Here is a 24,968-nt window from a genome sequence, read left to right as displayed (position 1 = left end):
GAAACTGCTGGTTGTGTTCTTTTGGGTTAATTTCTATGCCATAGGTTTCTTGAGTGGTTTTGGTTTCTATGTAAGGGGTTGTCAGTTTTTTGGCTCATCAGTATTGTGTTTCTTCGCAAGGTTCTTGACAGTTTGTCTATTTAGATCATTTTCTAGCTGCTGAATGACCTTCTCTCTTGTTCCTATATGTTTTTTTGTCATTGTTTGTGGCCTGTAGACTTTTGGTTTTTGGATATTACTCTTCTTTCTTGTTTTGGGTTACAGCCACTTCCTTTGTAGCCTTGTCTGGTTTTGGCTTGAACAAAATTGCACCATGTTCATCAAAAAAGAAACAGATGTGAAAAAAGGAAACCTCAGTTTTGTTGGCATTTTATTCTCAAGCATGAGTTCTGGGATTGCATTGGGTATGATTCCATGAAAATCTCAACCCTGCTCTCAATAGAAGATCCAGATAATTACTCCTTTAGCACCAAAATACTCATACTGTTGCCCGTATAAAGTAAAAGCAGGGGTTTTCACGTCAGCGATTTATGATAAAGATTGTATCTTTGAAGATCCAACCATTAAATTCCTTTGAGCTTTTATGTGATTATACATCTTCAGCTGTTTCATTTATCCCAATTCATCAGATACTGAGGAGTTCTCTAACTGATCAGGTACTAAGTTGTATTCACGTAATTTGAAATTGCTGGTTCCTTTCTTCGGCTGTCCATCAATTGGATTATAAAACATTGAGAAGGTAAACGATCTTTATAAACTTAAAATTGATTTCACAGGAAATAAAAGCTGCATATTCACATGAAGTTTCAACTTAAAATTCTTGATAATTTAAAATTGGATTATAAAAAAAACTCGACTTTTGATAAATTCTAAATGTTGATAATTTTAAATTGTTCTAAAAATAAGCTAGAAAACACTATGTATAGTAGTCTGAGATCTGAATCTGAATCTCTGAAATTCATATTGAAAGTTATAATACAACTAATATATAATCCAAGTAATTCCTTAATAAAGTTATACGATAACATAACTTGCTTACAATAGTATTATCGCCTGGCTTGACAGACACTTCCAATTCGTCTCCACCTTCTATTGCACCTTGAATCCTGCTAAATGGGATATAGATCACCCAAGAATGATCTGCACCTTGAAGAAATGTCCGGTCGTGCAGAACAAAGAGAAAAGCAAGTTGGAAATGTAATGCTCAAGAACGGTCCTGTCCATCTGGCGACTTCAATGGCTGCATAGACAGTCCAGACAATTAGTCCTCGACTTAAACCAGCTGAAATGGGTGGTATACGAAATGTTGAGGAAGATCTGTCTCTTTGATATTGCATAAACCAATGCGGTAAATCGCTACCCGGGAGAACAACGTCAGGAAGCTTTCCCTTGGACAAAACCTGAAGAAGAATCTCCTTAAAATTGTTTGACAGATTGTTACAGTTTTCCATGCGAATGACTGGTTTGTTTTCTACACTCTCCAAGCCTTGAATCTCAGCTAGTTTTCCACAGCCACGTAACAGATCCGGCGCTGTTTCTGACTGAATTGACACCTTTTCCATTGATGTGCAATCACGTGCCACCAAAGCTCTTAAACTCGAGGGGATCTCTGAGATAAATAGAATATTTGGACAGTCTGACAGGTCCAATTTCTCTAGCTTCGCAAGGTGGCCAATGCCGGCAGGCAACTCGGAGAAATCATTTCCTGCCAAATTCAGATCCTGGAGAGAGGATAAACTCCCGAGATTGATGGAAATGCCATTGTTAGATAAATAGCGATTACTAATATCGAGTGTTGTCAATGAGCTTAAACCAGAGAGGGAGGGTGGTAGGAAAGGTTGTTGCTCGATAACAAGCTCTTCTTCTTGCTTGATAACAAGCTCTTCTTCTTCCGAGTAAGACAATGACTGCTGAATCACAAACACAGGAAATCGGATTCCAGGCACCAATAACCTTTTGAGCTTCTTCAAAATTCCAGTGGAATAGGGTAGATGCTTAACTCCGGCTCCATCTAATAGAAGATCAGTTAAGACTTTCATATTACCCAATTGCTCTGGCAATTTCTCAAGCCCGAGGCAGCCCTCGAGGTTCATCGTTTCAAGAGATTTCAAATGGAAAATGCTTTCTGGAAGCTTCTGTAGCCTCCCACATCCCTTTAAATTCAAGAAAACAAGTTTTTTCAATTCTCCAACAGATTGGTGAATATCAGCTAAACTTGTGCAATTTTCTAGAATTAGTCTCTCCAAACTAGGGAGTCCAGAGAAGTTTGGTGTTTTAGCAAAGAACCTAGAATTGCTGAGATCGATGACTTTCAGATTGTTTAGACACTGTCGAAGCCAGAAGGAAAAGAAAAAAATTCGAAGTGAGCAAGGGAATAGAAACATAACTTCCACTAATACAAACTATTTTATGGAATCATAAGACTTATCATCTGTTTCATACCTTGGTCTCCTCCTTCCAGAGTTCTCTGATGTTGCTGTGCTGCATGTCAAGAACAACTAGGCTGTCTAATCGAAATTTGTGCGGTAAGGTTTTTAAAGAGAATTTATGGCAGCAAAGCCATATCAATGCCTTGGAAATATGTTTGTAGTGTCCGCGGACTTGTCCTCCACTGAATTTGAGCAAAGACGTCATTGGTGCAAATGACGTCTTGTGATGCTTGAGCGTCTAGCACGATACCCTCCACTACCTCTGTGCCCTAAAAAACAACAAGAATTAAACAGGAAACAATAGTTTATTATCATGGGAAGCTTCTGTGGAAAAAGTTTTCATCAAATGTTGCCTAAATGAAGACCAATTAGTTATTACCGAACATCCATTATATCTTCGCGATGCCAAAGTCTGCTACGCTTTCCGGGATGGTATGGAGCCATTTGATGAATGATCTCCCTTCCCATGTCTCGTAAGAGATTATCCATCTGTTACTCATTCTCAATGTTGACAGTTAGAAGGGATCTTTCCCTGAGAATATCAAAACCCATTTCTGGATAAAAACCACGACCATCGAGTATTTTTCTCACGTAATCTTTATCCATACCATTAAAGAAACACGCAATATCAAGGAACATACCCTTCACTTCACCATCCAAATCATCCAAACTAGTTATAAGTTGCCCCTGAATTTGATGTGGAAGATGTTTTTGCAATTTCTCTATAAAACTTCTCCAGTGAGTGATGCTTCTTTCAAACAAATTAGAGCCTAGGACTTCAAGAGCTAATGGAACTCCACCAACATAATCAACTACAACTTCAGACAGCTCAACATATTCTTTCATTGGATGGGGCTTCTTAAAGGCATGCCAACTGAAAAGTTGAAGAGACTCATCATTGTTCAGTCCTTTTGCGTGATATTTTTTTTCCACTTCAAGTCGTGCGAGTAAACGTTCATCTCTAGTTGTAATTACGATTCTACTTCCAGGACCAAACCAGTCTCGCTCTCCTGCCAATCCACGTAAATGTTCCAATTGATCAACATCGTCGAGAATAACAAGTACCCTTTTAAGAAAAAATTCTCTTTTGATGAGTTTGATCCCTTCATCATCATCACCAATATCATCATGAAGCCGAATAAATCCCGTGAAAGCATCACGAAGAAGTTGTTGTAATTGAAGTAGACCTTTGTGTTGATCTAACCGTTCTCTGATATTCGAAAGGCATCTACTTACTTCAAATTGATCATAAATTTGGTTAAAAACAGCTTTTGCTATGGTTGTCTTGCCTATTCCTGGCATCCCATAGATTCCCACAATTCGAACTTCATTTGTACCAACACATAACATGGAAATGATATCTTTGACCTGAGAATCAATACCTACTGGATATGTGGCAACTTTCATGTATCTGGGATTCAATTTACTTAAAACTTCTTCGACAATCATTTGAATTAATTTTGATTCATGCCTGTGCATGGTAAAAGAAAGTCATCATTCATCAATGAAACATAAGCTGAGTTGGAAATAAGATGGTGAATATGATGCTAGTTTAAATTACAAAATGTAATTGGAGTAAAAGTTATAAGCACTTGCGATCGATATAGGGAAAGGAAAGAAGTACCCATTTGCGATACTGTGAAGATCAAACCCAGATAATTTTCCAGCCTCCATGAGAGCTGTTCTCCACTTTTGGACCTTCTCCATTTCTTCCTTAAAACGTTCTTCATGTCTATCAAAGGCTTCAGCAAAACTCCCGTTCTGTTTTCTAACATCAGAAGGATCAATATCAAAGAAAACTGGTAGAACAATCTGACGAGCTGTTTGTCTGCAATCAAGAATCTTTGCAAGTTCATCAAGACACCAAGTGGAGGAAGCATAGCCCTTAGAGAAAACCACTATAGAAATCAAGGATTCTTGAATTGCTAGGAGGAGGTGTGAGGAGATTTCTTCTCCTTTAGGAAGTTCGTTATCATCTCGAAATGTATGGATTCCTGCATTTTGTAAAGCAGTGTAAAGATGATCCGTAAAATTCTTGCGAGTATCTTCACCTCTAAAACTTAGAAACACATCATAATGCCATCCAAGTCTAGAGGAAGAGGAAGAAGACATGAACATCTAGCAGTGGTTTCTGCAGGTCAGAGATAGAGGTGGGGCAGTGGGGTTGCTTGTTACTGGTGTGGAAGAGTGAGACACCGACGAGGGTGTTAGTATTTATGGTAATAAAAAGTAAAAAGCAGCATTAGGGAGATGCATCTATAAATTAGAAACTATTGAAATGGGTGGGACCCATTTGAACATTGAACACCAGCCTTTTTCATTTGCTTTCTTTTTACTGTTGAAAGAACCCAAACGGAGGCGGCTGAAATTTGAATTTTTTTTTAAAAAATGATTTTTTTAGATTATTTTATTATAATAATGATATTAAAAATAAATTTCAAAACATAAAAAATAACCTCTCTTTTTTCTCCATAATTGTTACACAAGAGAGCAATAAAACACTAAAGCTTGATTTATTGTTGAACACAAATAAGATGCACCCCAATTATTTTGGTGCCAATAACTTTTTAATCAATGTGTTCGTTGTTCACAAAATCATGAATACGAATAAATTATATTTATGATAGGATTGTAGCTAATTTAACAAAATAATAAAAATAAAATCTTTCTGTTGTTTGTTATATTTATAATCTATTAATAATTCAATGCACAATATTAATACAATTGAAAACTACAAAAGTAATATATATTTATTTTAATTATTTTATTATCAACATCACTTTCAAAAATTATTTTAACCATATACATTTAAACTATTTTTTATTCAATAATAATTTTAATTAATAAATATTTCAAATCAATTAATTAACTAAAAATGATTTTTTCAAAACTGGAATGTTAAAACTATCCCAACACAAACACCCTTTTAATTTGGTGAGGGGGTGCAGTGTTCATTTTTAAAAAACTTTAAATCATTACAACCTTGACTTTCAAGGTTTAGCATAGCTAGCATGTGAACAAATCATACTAAAAAATGACGTGCAAGTGGGAGATGCAATTTTAATGTAAAAACAGCACTATTGACGGGTGATGAAAAGTGTATTATTAGTTATATTTTAAAAATATTTTTTTGTTTGAAATTGTATTAAAATTATATTTTAAAAAATTATTTTTCATATTAACACATCAAAATAATTTAAAAATAACAAAATCATATTAATTTAAAATAAAAAAATAAAAAATTTTAATCTTTTTCAAAAACATTTTTAAAATATATAAACAAATAAACCCTAAAATATCAATAAATCTCAACTACGTGAATCAATCTAGTAAGTTGTTAATTAATAATTTAATTTGAATTAGATTTCAAATTAAACTAAATAAAAGTTTATTGGTGCAATCCAGTTAATTTCATGAGCAAACTAGAGAATTGGTTGACCTAACTGATTTGGTTCTTAAATTATTTTAAGCAATGTTTTATTTAAAAAAAAAACTTAAAATAATATATTTTTTTAAATTAGCCAGATAAACTATATATATACTATGGGTTTTTATTTTATTTTAGTACCTTATTTGGTTTTAAAAATCAAAAGTTAGAGTCCAAGTACTTGCGAGGTGATTTCCAAGAAGGAATGAAACTCTATAGGCCGTGAAGTGTAGGGTGGGAGGAGGACAATCCTCAAGGTAAAAATCATTTAGTTTCATGGAAGCATCTTATTAAGAAAACATTGCTTTGTATTATATAATAGTTTGATTAATTGAATCAAACAACTACAAAGCTGTTTACTTTACATTTTGTTTGCAATTAGAATATTATACTTTGTGAAGGGATTACCAGGTTGTGAGAAAATGCTTTAAGAAAATATCAAAATCAACCCAAGCTAGTTTTTCACATCTATAACTCGGGTCATAAAATTAGGATGACTTCATTAAAGACAAACATTAAAAAACAAAGAAGCAAGATTTTTTAACCAAATAAATATTGAGGGATGAAATTGAGGGGGAGATTCAATAAAAAAACAATGCAAAATAAAATAAATAGCAATTAAAAAATTAGGACCAAATTCAACATAAAAACCAACTGAAATTAAATGTTAAGGAAAAATTTAAACGAAATTAAAAGTTTAGGGATGGAATTGAAAAAAAAAAATCAATGAAGCAAATGATAAAAAAAAAATAACAATTAAAAGAATTGACACCAAAGTTAACATAAAAATTCAATGAAAAGAATTGCTCAAGGATGGAATTGAAGAAAACAAATCAATCAACAAAATGATTGAAAAAAAAAATTAAAAGAATGAGGACCAAATTATATATAAAAAAAACTAACAAAATCAAATAGTCATGGCGAAATCAAAAATAAAATCAAATTAGAAATAATCAATGTAAATAAAACAATTGCAATTAAGAGAAGAATGACTAAATCAAAAGAAAAAAGAAATTGAAGGGCTGATATAATTTTTTACATGGCCAGCACGTAACTCGAGAAAAAATGAGAAGGAAAATAAAGGAAAAGAAAAGTTAATTGACACCAAACCATTCCTTACAACTACACACGTGCCCCTAGGAAGGAAGGGGATGTCGAGACGTATCAAATGATGTGGCGGAAGCCTGATTTCAACTACCGTAGTCAGCTGCACTCGTTGCCCGAAGATGGTGGAGTGGTTGATGCATACTAAGCACGTGTCAATAGCATTTTCTTACGTGCACAAAATCAAAAATGCCCCCATGATCAAACATTAATAACAAAAAACACTTTTATAAAATTAAAACCAAGCCCTTATAGTTTGTATTATATGATAGTTTGCATAATTGAATCCAACTACTAAAAAGTTGTTTACTTTACATTTTGTTTACAGTTAGAATATTATACTCTTGTTTATGTTGACTTGAATCTAACTTAGTCTTCAACTAGCTCAGTTTCCCGCGCATCTCTGCGAGCCTTGATCTGAAAGGAACAATAACCCATTGTCCAATTGTGTTCCATGGAAAAAGAGGGAACTAATGTGTAAAGAAAGGAATGCAAATTTATCATTACTTATTTTTTATTTCAGTATTGACTTTGGTGGATCCTTGTTTCCAGGTAAAGAAGAAACGAAATAGATTGCACAAAAAGATTTTCAGTACAAGTGCAGAATGTATTTAGAGCTTGGCACTGTAATAATTTTTTTTTTTTTTAATTTTAATACATCAAAATAATATAAAAATACAAAAAAAAATTAATTTTAAAAAAAAAGTTTCTAGAATTTTATGAAACTATGTATTTGGGAGTGTCTGTTAACATGAACGGCACTCATTTCTTAATCCCCTTATAGAATAACTCCAATGGAGTTGGCAAAGTTGAAAGTATAACAGCAGGAGCTGCTAGATAAAGAATTCATCTGGCCTAGCAATTCATCATGATAACACAACTGAATAGAGTGAGAACTGTCATAATCCATTTTTAAGTCCCGTGTAAAAAGAAAAAAAACTTGAAAAGAAAAGGAAAAAGAAAATAATAATAAAATAAATAAATACAAAAAATCAAAAAAAGTTATCAAAAAGTATAATAGTGAAAAAGTGATAAAAAAGCCGAGGAGGTTTTAAAATATAAAAATTAAAATTTAGCAGTATTTTATTGACTGATGATAGTCCTGTTGGCAAAGGAAATTCAATTTGAGGAAGAAAAGTCCAAAATCAGATGTTTATGAACTCAATTAAATTTTATTGAAGGTTTATTTGAATTTATGGAGGTTTTGATTGCAAGAAAAATTGATTTTGGAGTTAATTTGGGCTTTAATTGGAAGAAATTAAAGTTCTAGAGTCAAATTATAATTTTTTAGAGTTAATTTGGTCAAATTAGAGGCTTAATTGTATAAATATTGAAATTTGATGGCCAATTAGAGACTTAATTGAAGAAATCCGAAACCAAGGACCAAAATGAAAAACACGTAAATAGGGGGCTGCAATTAAAACCGGATCAAGAGCCAAATTGAAGAAATTAGAAGTTTATTGCTCAATTAAGGGTCAAATTGCATAAATTCAAGACCAAGGACCAAAGTGAAAAAGATGGCCAACTTCAGGGCTGCTATTTGATTTTTGACAGGGATGCAATTGCATTGATTTTTAAATCAAAATTGCAATTTAGGACATGATTGAACAAATCACAAATTGAGGACCAATGTGAACTCTAACATGTTTTTGCTGCCTTTTCCTTTTAAATGAAATGGCGCGTTTTTTTTCCAAAACGGCGCCGTTTCATGTTATGTTAAAAAAAAAAAACAACCCCGAAATGGTGCCCTTTTGAACAGCACCATCATCTGCTTCCCCTGGACGCGTAGAGAACAGGGGAAGAAGATTTTCTTTTCTCCTCTGTTTCTCACTGACTTCCCTCCCCCGATGACTTTAAAAAGACGCCGACACAACCCAGTTTCCACGTGTTGAAAACCACGTCTCCCTCCCCTGTTTTTACTTATAAAAATAGGGGAAAAGGAAGAAAAAAGGGATGAAGAAAAAGAGAGTGAACAAAACGAGAGAGAACAGAAGAGAGAGGGTATAGAAGAGAACAGAAAGAAGAGAAAAGAGAGGGGAGGCCGAAAGAAAGAAAGAAAAAAAGAAGCAGATAAGAGAATGAAAAATAGAGGAGAGAGAAAGAGAGAAGAAAAACAGCACCGCTGGCCACCAAGAACCACCAGCGCCGCCGCCTATCGCCTCCAGTAGCACAACCAACGGTTGCATCCATCGCAGGTCAGTCCTTCTCCTCTTCTTTTTTCTCCTGCTTTGTCCCTGCAATGCCTCCGCTATTCACGTAGCTAGGCCAGGTTCGGCCCAGCCCATGCATTTGGACCGGGTTCGACCCATTTCCAAAAATTAAAAAAATATATTGTTCAATATTTGTGATTTCCCCACTTTTTTTTTATTTATGTTTTGTTTAATCTTGATTTGTTTTTTTGTCATTTCAACAATGAAAATCGGGTATTAAAACACCCGGTTTTCGTCAAAACTTTCAATAATACAAAAACAAATTGAAAAAAAGAAAAAAAATGTTTTTGTGCATACGGCCAAGTGTCTCAAAGCTAAAAAATCATATTGTGTTTTTCATACACCAAAAAACAATATTTTATCATGCATTTTGGCTTTAATAACCAGTTTATTAAAGTCAAGAGAACATTGGCCAATATTTGAAAAACAACAAAAATTTTATTTTATTTTGTTTTAATATTAGGGATTATGAATTTATACGTAAAACGTATTCCCGATATTAAAAAGATATTTTCTTTTGACAACATAAAACAATTAGGTTTGTACCCGATAAGATAAAAACCTCCTTATTGATGAGTGCTTTTCTTGACCCTTTAGACTGACCAACAATTAGAAACCACAACAAGACCTTAGATTTTATCAGACATTACAACAATGTAGCTTACCTTAGGTAGGGCGTATTTGGGGTGCAAATATCTTCCCTTTACGCAACCAGTCTCCGTATCCCATCTCTGAGACCAGTTAGGGTTCCTAGTGACCAAATACTAGGTGGCGACTACCAGTCCATATTTTATTGATAAGAGACAAGAATTCCTTGTCTCTCCATATTTTCCAGATAGAGATAGACCATTATATATTTTTCCTTGTGGACTAAGCGTTGTTTTGTCTGATTTTTTTTTTTGTATTGGTTTGCATGTTTATTTTAAATATGCATTTCCTTTATTTACTTCTTACGCGCTTTAATTTCTGTACATATTTGTTCATGCATTATATAGAACTGCCTCATGTATCACATGCTTTAAATTATTTACAAGCACACTCAAGCTTCTAAGTTAAATGGAGAATTAGCGATTTGCCCTATGACTATTGGTCAGGGTTCAGATGGGTGAAACACCCAACTCATATCTGAGTGCCTATTTGATAATGATGGGTATACGTGCCTTAATCATTTCTCGCAATGCCCCTATACTGTCTTTATGAAGATCATCACTAGGCAGATATGAGACCATTTTGAGACCAGGTAGAAAACCTACTCATGTTCACATAATGAATAAAACCTATCCTTAGGTTGTATGTGCTAGCTTTATTTACATCAACGCAAACCCTTCTTAAAGCATCTTGAACTCAAGACTTGTGGGTGGCATAATGACCGTCACTCAGAAAATTTTAATTGTAGAGTGTGGGCAAGAATCAAGATTCTTGTTTCATCATGCAGGAGTTACGATCATATGTCACCCAGCGAAGGGCAAGTTTATCATATAAATTACATGTTCATACATTTAACATACATACCACAGAGTGAAATATAGGTCCCCAAAAAATTTACAACACCCGACTTCGAGCAAGAAACATGGAAGATGAAGAGCGTGTTCAACGTGATGCATATTTTCAAGAAGAGTTGGAGTCTTTGAAGACAAGTGTGGCTCACCTCACTAGCTTACTCGAGCAAACACTTAGCAATACCTTTGGTAAAGGTCCTTCTAACCGACCGGTCACCTTTAATCAGGCTCATACTACAATTCATCTTGAAGAAAGAATGAGCGAACAAGGTTAAGAGTCTCAACAAAATCCAACATTTGTGCAGTCAGTGACACCTGCACCAGCCCCAATAGTCATGGAGGCATTTGCTAACAAGTCCCACAAGGCCAAGTCATCTAATAGCATTGATCAAGATAAAATAGAGGCGCCGGAAACTAGGCTCAAAGTCATTGAAGGGGTAGACGTATATATATGACCCGGTACGGGCAGCAGAGATGTGTCTGGTCCCAAATGTAGTTGTCCCAAAGAAATTTCGCATTCCTGAATTCATCAAATACAATGGAACACATTGCCCCATGACTCATCTCAAGTCCTACTGCAATAAAATGGCAAAAGTAGTACATGATGAAAAACTACTTATGCATTTTTTTCAAGACAACTTAAGTGGAGCAACTTTGAGTTGGTACATGAGATTTGACAACACAAAAATCCAAAGTTGAAAGGATCTGATGGATGCTTTTGTCAAACAGTACAAGTACAACATGGACATTGCTCATGACAGAATCAACTTGTCCAATATAAAGAAAAAGAACAAAGAAAGCATAAAGGGAATATGCTTAAAGATGGCAATAATTAGTTGCTCAAGTCCATCCTCCACTTCTAGACAAAGAGATGGTCTCTTTGTTTGCCAACACACTCAAGACACCTTACTACGAGCATGTGATGGGTAGTTCAGCCTAGCAATTCACTAACGATGTGGTAATGTGTGAACGTATAGAGAAAAGTATCAAAAGTGGTAGAATTCCTGCACCCACCGAGAAAAGAGGCCCACCATGTTGAAGATGGCTACAGGGGTAGGAAAAACTCATCCCAAAACTATCACACTCCATCCCAGATTACCAACACAAAGAAACCTGAGCCCCATAACTTTCAAGCCAAAAGCTAAATTGGAAATTACCAAAGGATTCAAGAACAATTACCTCCATTACCACTACCCCTGAATGGGATGTACCAGAAGTTATTAAGCATCGGTCATATAGCTTTAGAACCTCTGCCACCTGTGCAACCACCTTATCCTAATTGGTACAAGCCAGAACTCAATTGTGAATACCATGCTGGTATTGTTGGGCATAACATCCATACCTGCAACGCCTTCAAGAGAAAGCTTCTGCAATTAATAAAGGCCAGGTGGATAGAATTTGAAGACACTCCTAATATGAACACGAATCCTCTATCGAATCATGCTGGAAGCAGTGGATTAGAAAAACACTAGCAATGGAATGTTCGGGTAATTTGAAAGCATCAATGGTCCAGCATGGGTGCGGAAATGATAGCATGAATTTTGAAGAACTTAAATTTTAGCCGTGGTGTTATTCTACATCATCTTTGAGTCCATCGGTACAGAACTTTTAAGGAGGAGGCTAGCCTAAGAATAGATTTGCCAAAATAGAGGAATGAAGCCTGCCTTTTTATTGTCTTTTATTTAATGCTTTTGAACAAGACTTTCTTTGTCAATAAGTTTTTCTTGTTAAATAAGATTATGTGCTTTTCTGTGTTCATATCACACTTTTTTTTTTGTTGTTATTACATATAAATAACATTTGAAGCATAATTTTTGCTCACAAAACTACAACACAAAGAATCCATCAACTCGCTCAGTTTAAGAACAGGTTGATTAATTGAATCCAGCTCCTAAAAAGTTGTTTACAGTTATTAGAATATTATAATATTAATAATAATTGTGGGTAACTCTTGTTTATGTTGACTTGAATCTAACCTAGTCTTCAACTCGCTCAGTTTCCCGCGCATCGTAGCGAGGCCATTGTTTTTTTTTTTTTTTCAAGCTTCAATTAATTAGCTGTTCTTAACAGTTGTTGTCATTTGGTTTTAACAAGGATCTATTGGTGATTATTGGATGTAGCTGTTGGAGTTAGAAGGATATCTAATAGTCTTCTGACATGTTGAAACAGTGGATCAAAAATTGTTCTATGCATGTATTTCTACATGTAGGATTTATTATCTCTTCTATTTGTATTTATTCTTTTTTTCTTTAAAATAGATCTAAAAAATAATTAATAGCATGTTAATTACAAAACACAGAAAGCAAATGACACCACCTGTTAATAAGAACAGCTAATTTTGACGAAAAGCAAGATACAGATCAGAAAAAGAAAAAGCAAAGAAGAAAAAAGATACAAAAAAGAAAAAGCAAAGAAGAAAAAAGATTTCAAAAACAGAGAGCAAACAAAAAAAAAATACAAAACTAACAGATACAAATAAAAAAAAAATAGAATTAAAGAAGCTGATACATCCACAGCATCATGCCATTAAAGCTTCAGCAGCCAATAACCTGTTAAGAAAATGTCGGAAATTTGTTGTCTTTTTACTTGTAAGCTCGCAACTTAGAATGCCTTTTTCCTAAAGGTAACAGTACTTGTTCAAGCAATATCATTACATATGTTGAACAAGTGAAACTTTTATATAAAATAACATTATGAATTATAGCAAATGCTGAGATGCTATCCGGGAAAATGATAATCTTATATAAATTAAATTAAATTACATCATAAACATCAATTCATAATAAATCAAAAATTTAAAGATTAAATTAAAAAAAAAACCAAAAACAACATCAAATTCCCAACATTGAAGAAGGATGAAGAAAAAAAAAACAAAGAGTTAAATATATCTTTAATTGTTAATTTTTGGTTTTGCCCACATGTATATTAGATTATGTATTTTGTTACAATTGTTTTTTTAAAAATATAATAAATTTTGATTAACAATGAGAATATCTAATGAAATAAAATTCATATGCCATTTTTTATTTTGATGAAAATGTCCTTTGAGTTATCAAAGCAGAAAAAAAGCCAAATGATTTCTCGAGACTCGAATCCGCGCCAAAATACTGATTGCCAAAGATTTATATTTAACCAAAAGGATTGGAGAGTGACGTAGCGGAAGTTTGTAAGAGAAGGATCACCGTCCCTTTCTTTGTAATTGTATTCGAATCCACGAACAAAAGTAAGAACACTCGAATCCACGAGTAAAGATAAATTGTTTTGGGAGAAAACTGTTCTCTTATTCAAATCAAAAGTCCTCCCTAAGTGAATGGTTGCTTGTATTTATAAGCTTACCATTCCTAATCCTAATCAAATAATAACTTATGGAATTTAAATAAAACTAAAGATAACAGAGAAGTTCCCATACGTCAGGACTTATGTCCACAATTCACGTCCTAGGCAATTAACAGAAATAAAAAGAGGCACTAAGGCCCTAACTAAGAATCTGTGATAACTAAGGAAAGTGCAGCTGGCAATTTGTGTAGGATAGTAATTCCAGCAAGCATGTAATTCAGCTCATCGCAACCTCTTTGTATGCATCCTTTTGCTGTTCCGTAACAGCAACCAATTGTCCTGCATCAGTCTCCTCTGCTTGAAAAGAACTCGCCCTCGAGTTAGTTGAGTTGAAGGGTGACTCATCAGGTGGATGATACTCGAACAAGTCAGCAACATTGAATGTAGAAGATATTGCCATTTCTGCAGGAAGGTCTACTCGATATGCATTGTCATTTATTTTCTGTAGAATCTGATAGGGGCCATACTTCTTGTCGCTTAATTTGTTAAATGTTCCCACTGGCAACCGGCCTTTGCGTAGATATACCATTACCAGGTCTGATTCGAATCTGATGGTACCCACTCCGTAAATCAATTTTTGAGAAGATTTTGGAACCGGCCAGCATGTCTAGCATGTCCTCTAATCGAGGAATGGGAAATCGATATTTAATGGTGATTTTGTTAATAGCTCGGCTATCGATGCACATACGCCAACTGCCATCTTTCTTTGGTACTAATAAGGCGGGTACCGCACAAGGACTCATACTCTCCTGAACTAACCCTTTTTTTATCAGTTCTTCCACCTGCTCTTGTAGGACAAGGCCTTCTTTCGGACTCATCCGATAGTGTGGCCGATTTGGTAGGCTAGCCCCGGGGATTAAATCAATGTGATGTTGAATGTCGCGCATAGGTGGCAACCCCTCTGGTAAATCTGTGGGTATAATGGCTTGGAAGTCTGTTAGTAAAGGTTGCAATACCTTTGGAATGTTGGAAGGATCAGCTCCAATTTCTCCACCCGCTACCATAGCAAAAATTTCACTGGCCCCATTGACTTCTGTTATAAATGTTCCCCCATCAACTAGTAGTATAGGCTTACCGTGTGCTTTTTGTTGTGCTGCAGAAAAATCTTCCTTTAGAGGACCTAATACCACCTTCTGTTTTCCCCTCATGAATATATACACATTGTCCCTGCCTTTGTAGGTAATGTCCACATCATATTGCCACGGTCTGCCTAGGATCATATGACATGCATCCATTGTGACAACATCACAAGTAATCTCATCCACGTAATGTTTTCCAATAGAGAATTGAAGGTGACAAGTTTCAGTAACCGTTGTTTCTGCTCCACGCTTAATCCAGCCAATCTTGTAAGGGGAGGGATGTTTGTCTGTCTTCAAGCCTAGCTTCGTCACCATGGTTCTGGAGATGATATTTTCGCTGCTGCCACTGTCAATAATAACGTCACATACTCTTTTGTTTACAGTACACCGGGTTCGAAATATGCTGTGACGCTGCGAGTGATCCATCTGTTTTGGTGCTAGTAGAAGTCTTCTAACTACTAGAGAACGTGAGAGTAGTTCTCCATCATCTCCTCCTGTAATTTCTTCTTCTCCATAGAGGTACTCAGTCTCGTTCTTTGTCCTTTCTGCTTCGTCTATTCCTTCTCCTTGCTCAACCAGATGTACTGCCCCCCGTTTTGGACATTGATTAGAACGATGCCCTTGTTGTCCACATCTGTAGCACTTATCTGAATTTGGCCTGGCATATGGATTTCTTGGTGCTTCTGGAGAGACTACTCCTGCGGTCGTCATCTGTGCCCTGCTGGTGCTTGGTCCTCTTGTGAAGTTTGTCATGGCGGGTGGAGGATTCAGTGGGAATTTTCCTTTCTGTGCTGTGGTATGAGTATATTCAGCCGGGGCCCTTGCTACACTGGTGGCTCTGGTCCTGTCCAATTGCGTTTCTGCCTTTGTAGCTAAATTAATAGCTTCTGTTAGGGTATAAATGGTGTGCATGGAAACTCGGTCTTGAATATTTAAACTCAATCCTCCAATGAACCTGGCGACTTGTTGTGCGTCCGTCTCCATCAAGTTGTTACGAGAAGAAAGTCTGTGAAATTCCTCCACATATGCTTGAACTGCCCGGTTCCCTTGTCTGCAATCTTGATACTGCTGAAACAATATCTGCTCATAATCTGGTGGCAAGTATCTGAAACGTAGCAGTCGTCTCATCTTGGACCAGGTTTGAACCATCCCTTTTCTCTGCCTCATCCGTGTGATCTGCAATTGTTCCCACCAAGCGGAGGCTCCTCCCATTAATCTGTAAGCGACCAGCTTAACCTTCTTGTCTTCAGGGATCTCCATGTAGTCAAAGAATCTCTCCACTACTGCTAACCAGTCGAGAAATCCTTCAATCTGCAGCTGACCATTAAAGCTGGGTAGGTCCATTTTCATACGAAAAGACTGGGGTCCTCGTTCTCCCATATTGTAATAGCCTTGCCGATTGGGTCTTAAGATGCGTTCGGCATATTCTTCATCATCACTGAGTTCTTCCTCATAGGCTAGCTGCCTACGTGGATTTGGATGGTGTTCACGGACAGGGACAATCCGTTCCCTGTGATCATCACGAACCCTTTCATCCTCACGCCGCTGATTATTTCCAGTTGTTAACCTAGCAAGGGTTGCTTGTATTGCTTGTAAGGTTTGCTGAGTTTCCTGCTGGAAAGTTCTGAACTCTGCTTGCGTGATTATGTTATTTTCTTGCTTTTCGCCATTAAGGGTTTCTCGTTCGTTCAGTGCGTTTGACATCTGGACAACGATAAACCTGCTCTGATACCAACTGACGTAGCGGAAGTTTGTAAGAGAAGGATCACCGTCCCTTTCTTTGTAATTGTATTCGAATCCACGAACAAAAGTAAGAATACTCGAATCCACGAGTAAAGATAAATTGTTTTGGGAGAAAACTGTTCTCTTATTCAAATCAAAAGTCCTCCCTAAGTGAATGGTTGCTTGTATTTATAAGCTTACCATTCCTAATCCTAATCAAATAATAACTTATGGAATTTAAATAAAACTAAAGATAACAGGGAAGTTCCCATACGTCAGGACTTATGTCCACAATTCACGTCCTAGGCAATTAACAGAAATAAAAAGAGGCACTAAGGCCCTAACTAAGAATCTGTGATAACTAAGGAAAGTGCAGCTGGCAATTTGTGTAGGATAGTAATTCCAGCAAGCATGTAATTCAGCTCATCGCAACCTCTTTGTATGCATCCTTTTGCTGTTCCGTAACAACAACCAATTGTCCTGCATCAGAGAGGAAAAAAAAAAAAAAAAACCCACAGCACATTGCCTACTATTACCTAGAATCTGGACAACAATGTGGTGGCAGAAAAACTTAAGAAAGAAGATTTTTGGCTTTTAAAACTTGTTTTCAATTATTTTTATACAAAATAACATATAAAATACTATAGAGACCTAAATAAAATTATTTTTAGCTTAAAAACACCAAAAAAAAAAAAAAACCATTCTTAAATCGGAAACTCAACACGATTCTCAAAATCTTTACTAGGCAAGATCCAGATTTTTAGGCATGATAAACTGAGAACTCTTTGTCTAACTTTTTGACATCAATACTAATTTTTTTTTTTTTGCTAGAATCGATTCTAATTAAGGATTTTATCACTTTAACATCATTTTTCTCTGAATCTTTTTCATTCAAGTACTGAAAAATATAAAAAACAAATTTTTGAATCAAAATAAACTTATCTTATAAATCTGAGATTGGATGTTCATTTTCTTCGTGTTTTTGAATGTAGTAGTGTAGTACCATTCATTTGAATTCTTTCAATTCATTTAACTAATTGGTCTTTAATTAAAGCATATAAGAGCGCAATTAAAAAAAATAAGGATGGAAAAAATTTGCTACAAAGCATATCCTAGGTGTTCCAGTTTATGTGATAATGTTATCTTTTTCTGAATGTCATGCAAATTAAAAACGTGAATTTTGATATCATTTCTGTTTTTGTTTTAAAAATATTAAAATTCCAACATTGGTTGTCAAAGATTTTCAAAAGCAAACAAAGTTGCTTTAAGAAAATTGGATTCTAACCGTTTTGATTAGGAGGTTCAAATGATAAACTTTAAAAACTGCATTACAACTTGGATTTTGCTTGTTTACGTGGTGAGTAGTTATGTTTTTAAAAAATTTATAGTTCTTTTTATCTTAAATTAATTTTTATTTTTTAATTATTTTGATATATTAATATAAGAATAATATAAAAAATAAAAAATATATACTATTTTAATATTTTAAAAAAATATATATTTTAAAAACAATAACTACCATCAAATTCTATATATCCATTTGAATATATGTTTGTCTGCGTTTCTGTCATATTTTTTCAAACACATATTTTTTTTATATTTGTTTGGACTTAAACTGCAGTTTAGTTTATAAAAAAAGCGGGCCTTATGGGCCTGCTCGCCCCTGCAAAATTATATTACTTTAATTACAGGAAACAAAATAACTAAGCCGAAGAACCCTACCCACAAGGAAATGAACAGAACCCATGAAAATGATAATGTAGTTGATGTGAGGAATTTACAAATCTGTCACTTTTTTTTTGTGTCAACTAATTGACTCATTTATTTACCAAAAACTTAAAAAACATTATATTCTTCCTTTTAAAATATCTTGATTCAATTATTTCTGTATCTTTTTTCTCTTCTTCAAAGAATCCAGGCTGCACGGAGGATTCTTCAAGAGTTCACTGTGAAGAACTCTGTGTAGTTGATAGTTTAAGTTTTTGTAGTATGATCAGTGTGGATTCATAGTTTAAGTGCAGATGCATAGGATGTGCAGCAATTCTTGGTATATCAGCTAGTTTATTCATTTCAGCTCAATATTGAATTGAAGATTTCCTTCATTACAAGGGATGAAACAGAATATTGAAACTCAGGTGTCCTCATTATAGCAGAGAGCCTTTATTCACTTTGACTAATAATAATACTGTACTTAAACACATTAATCGTTGAAGAAACAAAATACAAAGCGGCGAAATAATTTATTACAAACAAAGCTACGAAAATTGAAAGTAACATAAGTAGAAACAATCACATACTATATAATTATAGAAAATCTTTTGGAAAATTCTCAGCCTGTCACAGTTGTTTGAGGCATCAGATCTTCCAATGTTATTTCGGAGAATGACTTTGGCAGCGGAGGGCATCGAGCTATGAGCTTCGAAGCTACTTGTCGCATGGTTGGCCTAGACTGGGGATTGGCAAGCAAGCATGCAAATGCTATTTTGATAATGGAGACCACACCTTTTGCAACTCGGTTTTCAGGAAGTGGGATACGTTGGTCTATCACATCCTTCAACAATGCATGCTGGTTGATTTGTGAGCACGACGAGGAGGAGCATGCTGATGCAGAAAGAGATGAGATGAGATCACCCAGATGCCTTCCCATTATCACTTCCATTGTGACCACTCCAAAGCTATAGACATCGCACTTCTCGTTCACTCTCATTGTGTAAGCTAGCTCTGCAAAAATTCGGTCATTTTTTCATAGTACTGGCTGTTTCGTACTGCTAATATAATATGACAATTTATTATACATAACCTTTAGAGCATCCAAAAGCAGCCCTCCATTTTCATAGTACTGGTTGTATTGTTCTGCTAGCATGTCATAATGTTTTCGAGAGCATCCAAAACATTATGACATATAAACAGAAATTTAGCAATTGATTCATACATATATATGTTAAGAATGGAATCAAGTATGTACCTGGAGCTGTGTATCCGAAGGTGCCAGCAAATGAGGTCCAGTAGGTCGAGTCAGGCATCAAGAGCCGAGCTGTCCCAAAATCCGAAACATGAGCCTCGTATTCCAAATCTAGAAGAACATTGGTGCTGGAAATGTCTCGATGAATGATTGGAGGCGAGCAATCATGGTGCAAATAGGATAATGCATTGGCCACTCCTTTAACAACATTAAGCCTTCTATTCCAATCCAATTCCATTGCTTGTTCTTCTCTAGATAAATTCATCTTCAAACTTCCCCTTTCTATGAACTCATAAACTAAAAAAGAGTGCTCTCTTAATGAACAAAATCCATATAACTTCACAATATTTCGATGTCGAATATCTATTAACATGCGAATCTCATTTCTAAAAGTTTTCAAATCCATAAGCTCGCCCTCTCTTGATGGGTGGAGTTTCTTCACGGCAACCACCTGACCTGTTGGCAACATGGCTCGATAAACAATTCCGTATCCCCCTTTCCCTATATAATTATTGGAGTTGAAATTATTAGTGGCCTGGATGATAGTTTCATGTAGGATCTCCTCCTCATAGCCCCATACTGCAAAACTGAGTGGACTTTGTCGCTCTCCTAAAAAGGAGATTCTTTCTCTACTTGTTTGGTGGCAAAAGTATAAACATCCAACCATGGTAAGTAGTAGAAGTAGACTTCCCAGGAGAGGAAAAAGAATCAAAATGACAATCTTGTTGCTATTTTTCATGCTTGTAAAAAGAGTACAAGGCTTCAGACCACTGGCATTTCCACAGAGGCCACTATTATTCATAAAAGCTTCAAATGGAGCCTTATTGAAGCCTTTGATTTTGGGGATAGGGCCCTCTAGTTCATTGTAGGAGATGTCTACAATTGTCAAGCTCACCAAATCTACAAAAGCAGATGGAATCAAACCGGAAAGTTTGTTGTGAGAGAGGTTCATCGTTTCTAACTGTTTCAATTGCCCAATTTCTGATGGTATCTCTCCTGCCAATAGATTCCCACTGAGATCTAGATCTGCAAGAAAATGCAGGAGGCCTATCTCAGATGGGATGCTTCCTATGAACTTATTATGACTCAAGTTCAACTGTACTAAAATTGAGCACTCTCCCACTTGTTTTGGGATTGATCCATCAAGATTATTAGAAGCTAAATTAAGGGATTGAAGTTGAGATAGCATTTGGAATGGAACGACACCAGAAAGATGGTTGTTATGAAGAGTAAGGTTATATAATGCCTTCAACTGCCCCAGTTCTTTTGGAATTGTCCCCTTGAGGAGATTTGATGAGAGATCAATCATTCGTAGCCTAGTCGCCTTTCCAAGCTCTGATGGTATCTCGCCGGTGATATTATTGTTTGACAATTTTAGGCTCACCAAGTTGTGAAAACCTCCCCATTTCCACGTGAGCTCACCAAACAAATTATTGTGACTCAGGTCCACATAGTTCAAGTTTGGGTAGAGGCTAAAATCTTCAGAAATATTCCCCGTCAATTGGTTCCACTCAAGCCTAACTCTAAATAGACGAGTACAATTTCGCAAGCTTTTAGGGATTGGACCGGAAAAATGATTGTAGCTGGCTGTAAAATTTACAAGTAACCCACCAAGGCATAAGTCTCGTGGTAAATGGCCAATGAAATTGTTTGAAAAAACGTTCAAAACCATCAAATGTGTGAGATTATTCATCTCGGGAGGCAGAGAACCATTGAGATTATTGAAGGACAAACTCAATTCAACAAGGGATTCAAGCTGTCCTATAGAAGAAGGGATGGAGCCAGATAGTTTGTTACCCCATAGATAAAGAACGGATAGGTGTTTCAAAGTTCCAATAGAGAATGGGATCAAACCGGTGAGATTATTTTCATTAAGCCTCAAGTCAATGAGCTTAGTCATGTTCCCAATAGAAGAAGGAATGGATCCAGAGAGTTTGTTATCCCAGAGAAAAAGAATGGATAAGTTTCTCAGATTTTCAACAGAAGAAGGGATCCTACCAGTTAAATCATTGCTTGACAAGTCGAGGTTACTTAGAGATTGTAATGACCCAATCTCTGGAGGTATCAAGCCAGAGAGTTTGTTACGCCATAGATAGAGACCAGATAGGTGTTTCAGAGTTCCAATAGAGGCTGGGATCAAACCGGTGAGATTATTTTCACTAAGACGCAAGTCAATGAGCTTAGTCATGTTCCCAAGAGAAGAAGGAATAGAACCAGAGAGTTTGTTTTTTGAGAGATTGAGAGTAGATAAGTTTCTTAGATTTTCAAGAGAAGAAGGAATGGAACCAGAGAGTTTGTTATCCCAGAGAGAAAGAATGGATAAGTTTCTCAGATTTTCAATAGAAGAAGGGATCCTACCTGTTAAATCATTACTAGACAAGTCGAGGTTACTAAGAGATTGTAATGATCCAATCTCTGGAGGTATCAAGCCAGAGAGTTTGTTACGCCATAGATAGAGACCAGATAGGTGTTTCAGAGTTCCAATAGAGGCTGGGATCAAACCGGTGAGATTATTTTCACTAAGACGCAAGTCAATGAGCTTAGTCATGTTCCCAAGAGAAAAAAGAATATAACCAGAGAGTTTGTTTTTTGAGAGATTGAGAGTAGATAAGTTTCTTAGATTTTCAAGAGAAGAAGGAATGGAACCAGAGAGTTTGTTATCCCAGAGAGAAAGAATGGATAAGTTTCTCAGATTTTCAATATAAGAAGGGATCCTACCAGTTAAATCATTGCTTGACAAGTCAAGGTTACTGAGAGGTTGTAATGATCCAATCTCTGGAGGTATCAAGCCAGAGAGTTTGTTACGCCATAGATAGAGACCAGATAGGTGTTTCAGAGTTCCAATAGAGGCTGGGATCAAACCGGTAAGATTATTTTCACAAAGGTACAAAAAGTTAAGACTCGTTAACAATCCTATCTCAAGTGGAATATTTCCTATGAAATGATTATCACACAAGTCTAAATTGGTGGTTTTGGTCAGGTTACTAATGTGGGATGGAATAGTTCCATAGAGTGAATTGTTCCAGAGATTGAGAGTGAGAAGATTAGGGAAGCATGAGAAGTTGAAACTATGAAGCGTACCTCTCAGACCAAAATGTGGAAGGCTGAAATCCGCGACACTTCCAGAATTGTCACAAGTGATTCCAAGCCACTTGCAAGGGCTGCTGCCAACCCAAGAAGACAGGACAGATTGGCTGTGGTTGTCATCAAGACTTGCTTTCCATTTTAGGAGAGCCTCCGCTTCTTTATTACCTTCAGCAGCTACATATTTGGCAGCACCAAATGAAGTTGCAGAGGAATTAGGAGGAAAGGCAAAGAAAGAAGGAAAGCACAATAGAAGGAGAAAAAAAAGGACTTGGAGAAACATTGAGACTGGTATCTGTAGTAAGGACATCATGTCGAAGGGATATGGTTGCTATGACAGATGAAGATCCTAGGCTCTAATGATAGGTATTTATAGAAAAAAAAAAATGGAGTATTTATTGGAATTTTTAATTGTGAAATTTCCTATTCATCTTTGTTCTCATTTTACAGAATTTGACATTATACGTCAACAACAGTGACCTGTAATTTCTAAAGATGCTTAATTGTTGGCTCATTTGTTCAAAATCTGTGGCTCATTTGTTCAAAATCTGTAGCTCATTTCTAAACTAAATAAAATAAAAATAAAAATAAGTAAGAAAAAAATATTTTGTTTTTTTAAAATTTTTTCCATCAGTTTTCTCTCCTTTAATTGAATCGGTGAAGAAATAATACTCAATTAATTGGAATTGCAAGGTATAGTAATCTTTCATTCTGAAATTTCTAAATAATCTTTGTTCTACCTTTCCAAATCAATAAATTGGTCTCGGGGTGTCCAAATTTGACTTGTCCAAAGATTCATGATGTTACTTTTTAACTGTCTTTAGCGCAAGAAAGCAGCTCTCAATGACTGTGTTTACATCAAAAATAAAAATTCACAGAGATAGCTAAAGGACGATTTAATTTATCCAAAAACTTATCTGACTCATCAACAAACATAGCTAGTGCTATAATATTTAATATTGTTTCATTACTCAATATTCATGATTTATTTTTCTCATTGTTGCCTTTGCAAATTGCTCAAGTTATTAAGCTCATGGTTATTACTCATGGTATTTTTACTCATGGTTATTAAACTCAAGTTGATGGTCAATCTAGAGTAAAATGTCATTACGAGAGTTAACCCATATGAGTTAATCCATGTTAATTTTAATTTTTTTTATATAAAATAAATAAAAACAAAATTGTTTTGAAAAAAATTATTTTAAAAAAAATCAATGTATTTTTTGATTGGATTTCACCACGTGGCAGCAGGTTAGCCTGGTTTCTAACTAGGTTGCCAAATTTAGGTTTTGTAATAGTGGTATTAAATCTACCCTTTCTCTCTGTAGCTTTTCTACCTTCTCCTCAATTTTCACCCTCCTTATAGCTCTTCGCACCAGAATTTTCTTAAATTCAGCAAGTAAATGCTTGATTGCATGCCTTATAAATAATATAAAATTATTCTTGTAACTCTTTAGGTTTAAAGAATTCCTTAAAAAATACATAACTAGCGTGGCATCATTCAAGAAATGTCACAACTAGCTTGTCGTGTTAATTAATTGCTTAAATATAGTACCTCCACAACATTATTCCATGAAAGCCTCACGGACCAATAACCTGTTTATCGTGCCCATCGGGTTTAAACTTACTAATGGACTTGATGCATCATGAAGGTGGAAGTTCAACAGCTAGTGAACTCCCTTGGCCCCAGATTGTGCCATGGAAGTCATGTTCTCTTTGATATTTTATTTTCAAACGTATACAAATTATCTCTAAACATGTGCTTAACATCCAAGTCATAAATATAAAATTACAAGAATCCATTTCTACTGCATCATTTTATATCTCTTCTCTATACTTTCAATGAAAAATTTATTTTCATAATATTGTGTTGCAATCCATTATTTTTAGCCCCTAATCACAGTAGTCTCTTTTTCTTTCTTTCCTTTAATTTCGAACCATAAACTCTTTTTTCTTTCTTTTTTCATTATCAACATAATTAAATTAAATATAAAAAAATCAAATTTTTTCTGAAAATATAATTTTGAAAAAACATAGAAAAAATTAAAGGTAAAAAACAGGTTATAATTACCTAATAACTTAAGTTTTTAGATTTAAACAATTCTTTAAAAAATAC

The 24,968-nt window shown here is 35.3% G+C and overlaps 3 protein-coding genes across 3 annotated transcripts; all 3 read right to left on the bottom strand.

Moving 5' to 3' along the window:
* Window positions 1-531: 531 nt before the first annotated feature.
* Window positions 532-4,634, bottom strand: LOC118053304 (disease resistance protein Roq1-like). The gene is made up of 4 exons (XM_073403933.1): window positions 4,054-4,634; window positions 2,809-3,900; window positions 2,443-2,698; window positions 532-2,327 (listed from the first exon to the last, which is right to left on the bottom strand). Exons 1-2 carry the CDS (start codon window positions 4,545-4,547, stop codon window positions 2,922-2,924), a joined length of 1,473 nt encoding a protein of 490 aa, XP_073260034.1. The 5' UTR covers window positions 4,548-4,634; the 3' UTR covers window positions 532-2,327; window positions 2,443-2,698; window positions 2,809-2,921.
* On the bottom strand, window positions 613-2,897 carry LOC140954322 (disease resistance protein RPS4-like). Its single transcript, XM_073404048.1, has 6 exons — window positions 2,814-2,897; window positions 2,602-2,698; window positions 2,443-2,507; window positions 1,213-2,327; window positions 1,040-1,106; window positions 613-705 (listed from the first exon to the last, which is right to left on the bottom strand). The coding sequence occupies exons 1-6, from the start codon at window positions 2,895-2,897 to the stop codon at window positions 613-615; spliced, it is 1,521 nt and encodes a 506-aa protein (XP_073260149.1).
* Window positions 4,635-18,928: 14,294 nt separating the features above from the next.
* LOC118053259 (uncharacterized) lies at window positions 18,929-23,171 on the bottom strand. Its single transcript, XM_073403949.1, has 2 exons — window positions 19,772-23,171; window positions 18,929-19,527 (listed from the first exon to the last, which is right to left on the bottom strand). The coding sequence occupies exons 1-2, from the start codon at window positions 23,163-23,165 to the stop codon at window positions 19,136-19,138; spliced, it is 3,786 nt and encodes a 1,261-aa protein (XP_073260050.1). The 5' UTR covers window positions 23,166-23,171; the 3' UTR covers window positions 18,929-19,135.
* Between the last annotated feature and the right edge of the window lie 1,797 nt (window positions 23,172-24,968).

This window comes from Populus alba, chromosome 13, assembly GCF_005239225.2.
Source record: "Populus alba chromosome 13, ASM523922v2, whole genome shotgun sequence".
Lineage (NCBI taxonomy): Eukaryota > Viridiplantae > Streptophyta > Magnoliopsida > Malpighiales > Salicaceae > Populus > Populus alba.
Note: the sequence above shows the minus strand (reverse complement) of the source record. Positions and strands in the feature narration are given on the sequence as shown.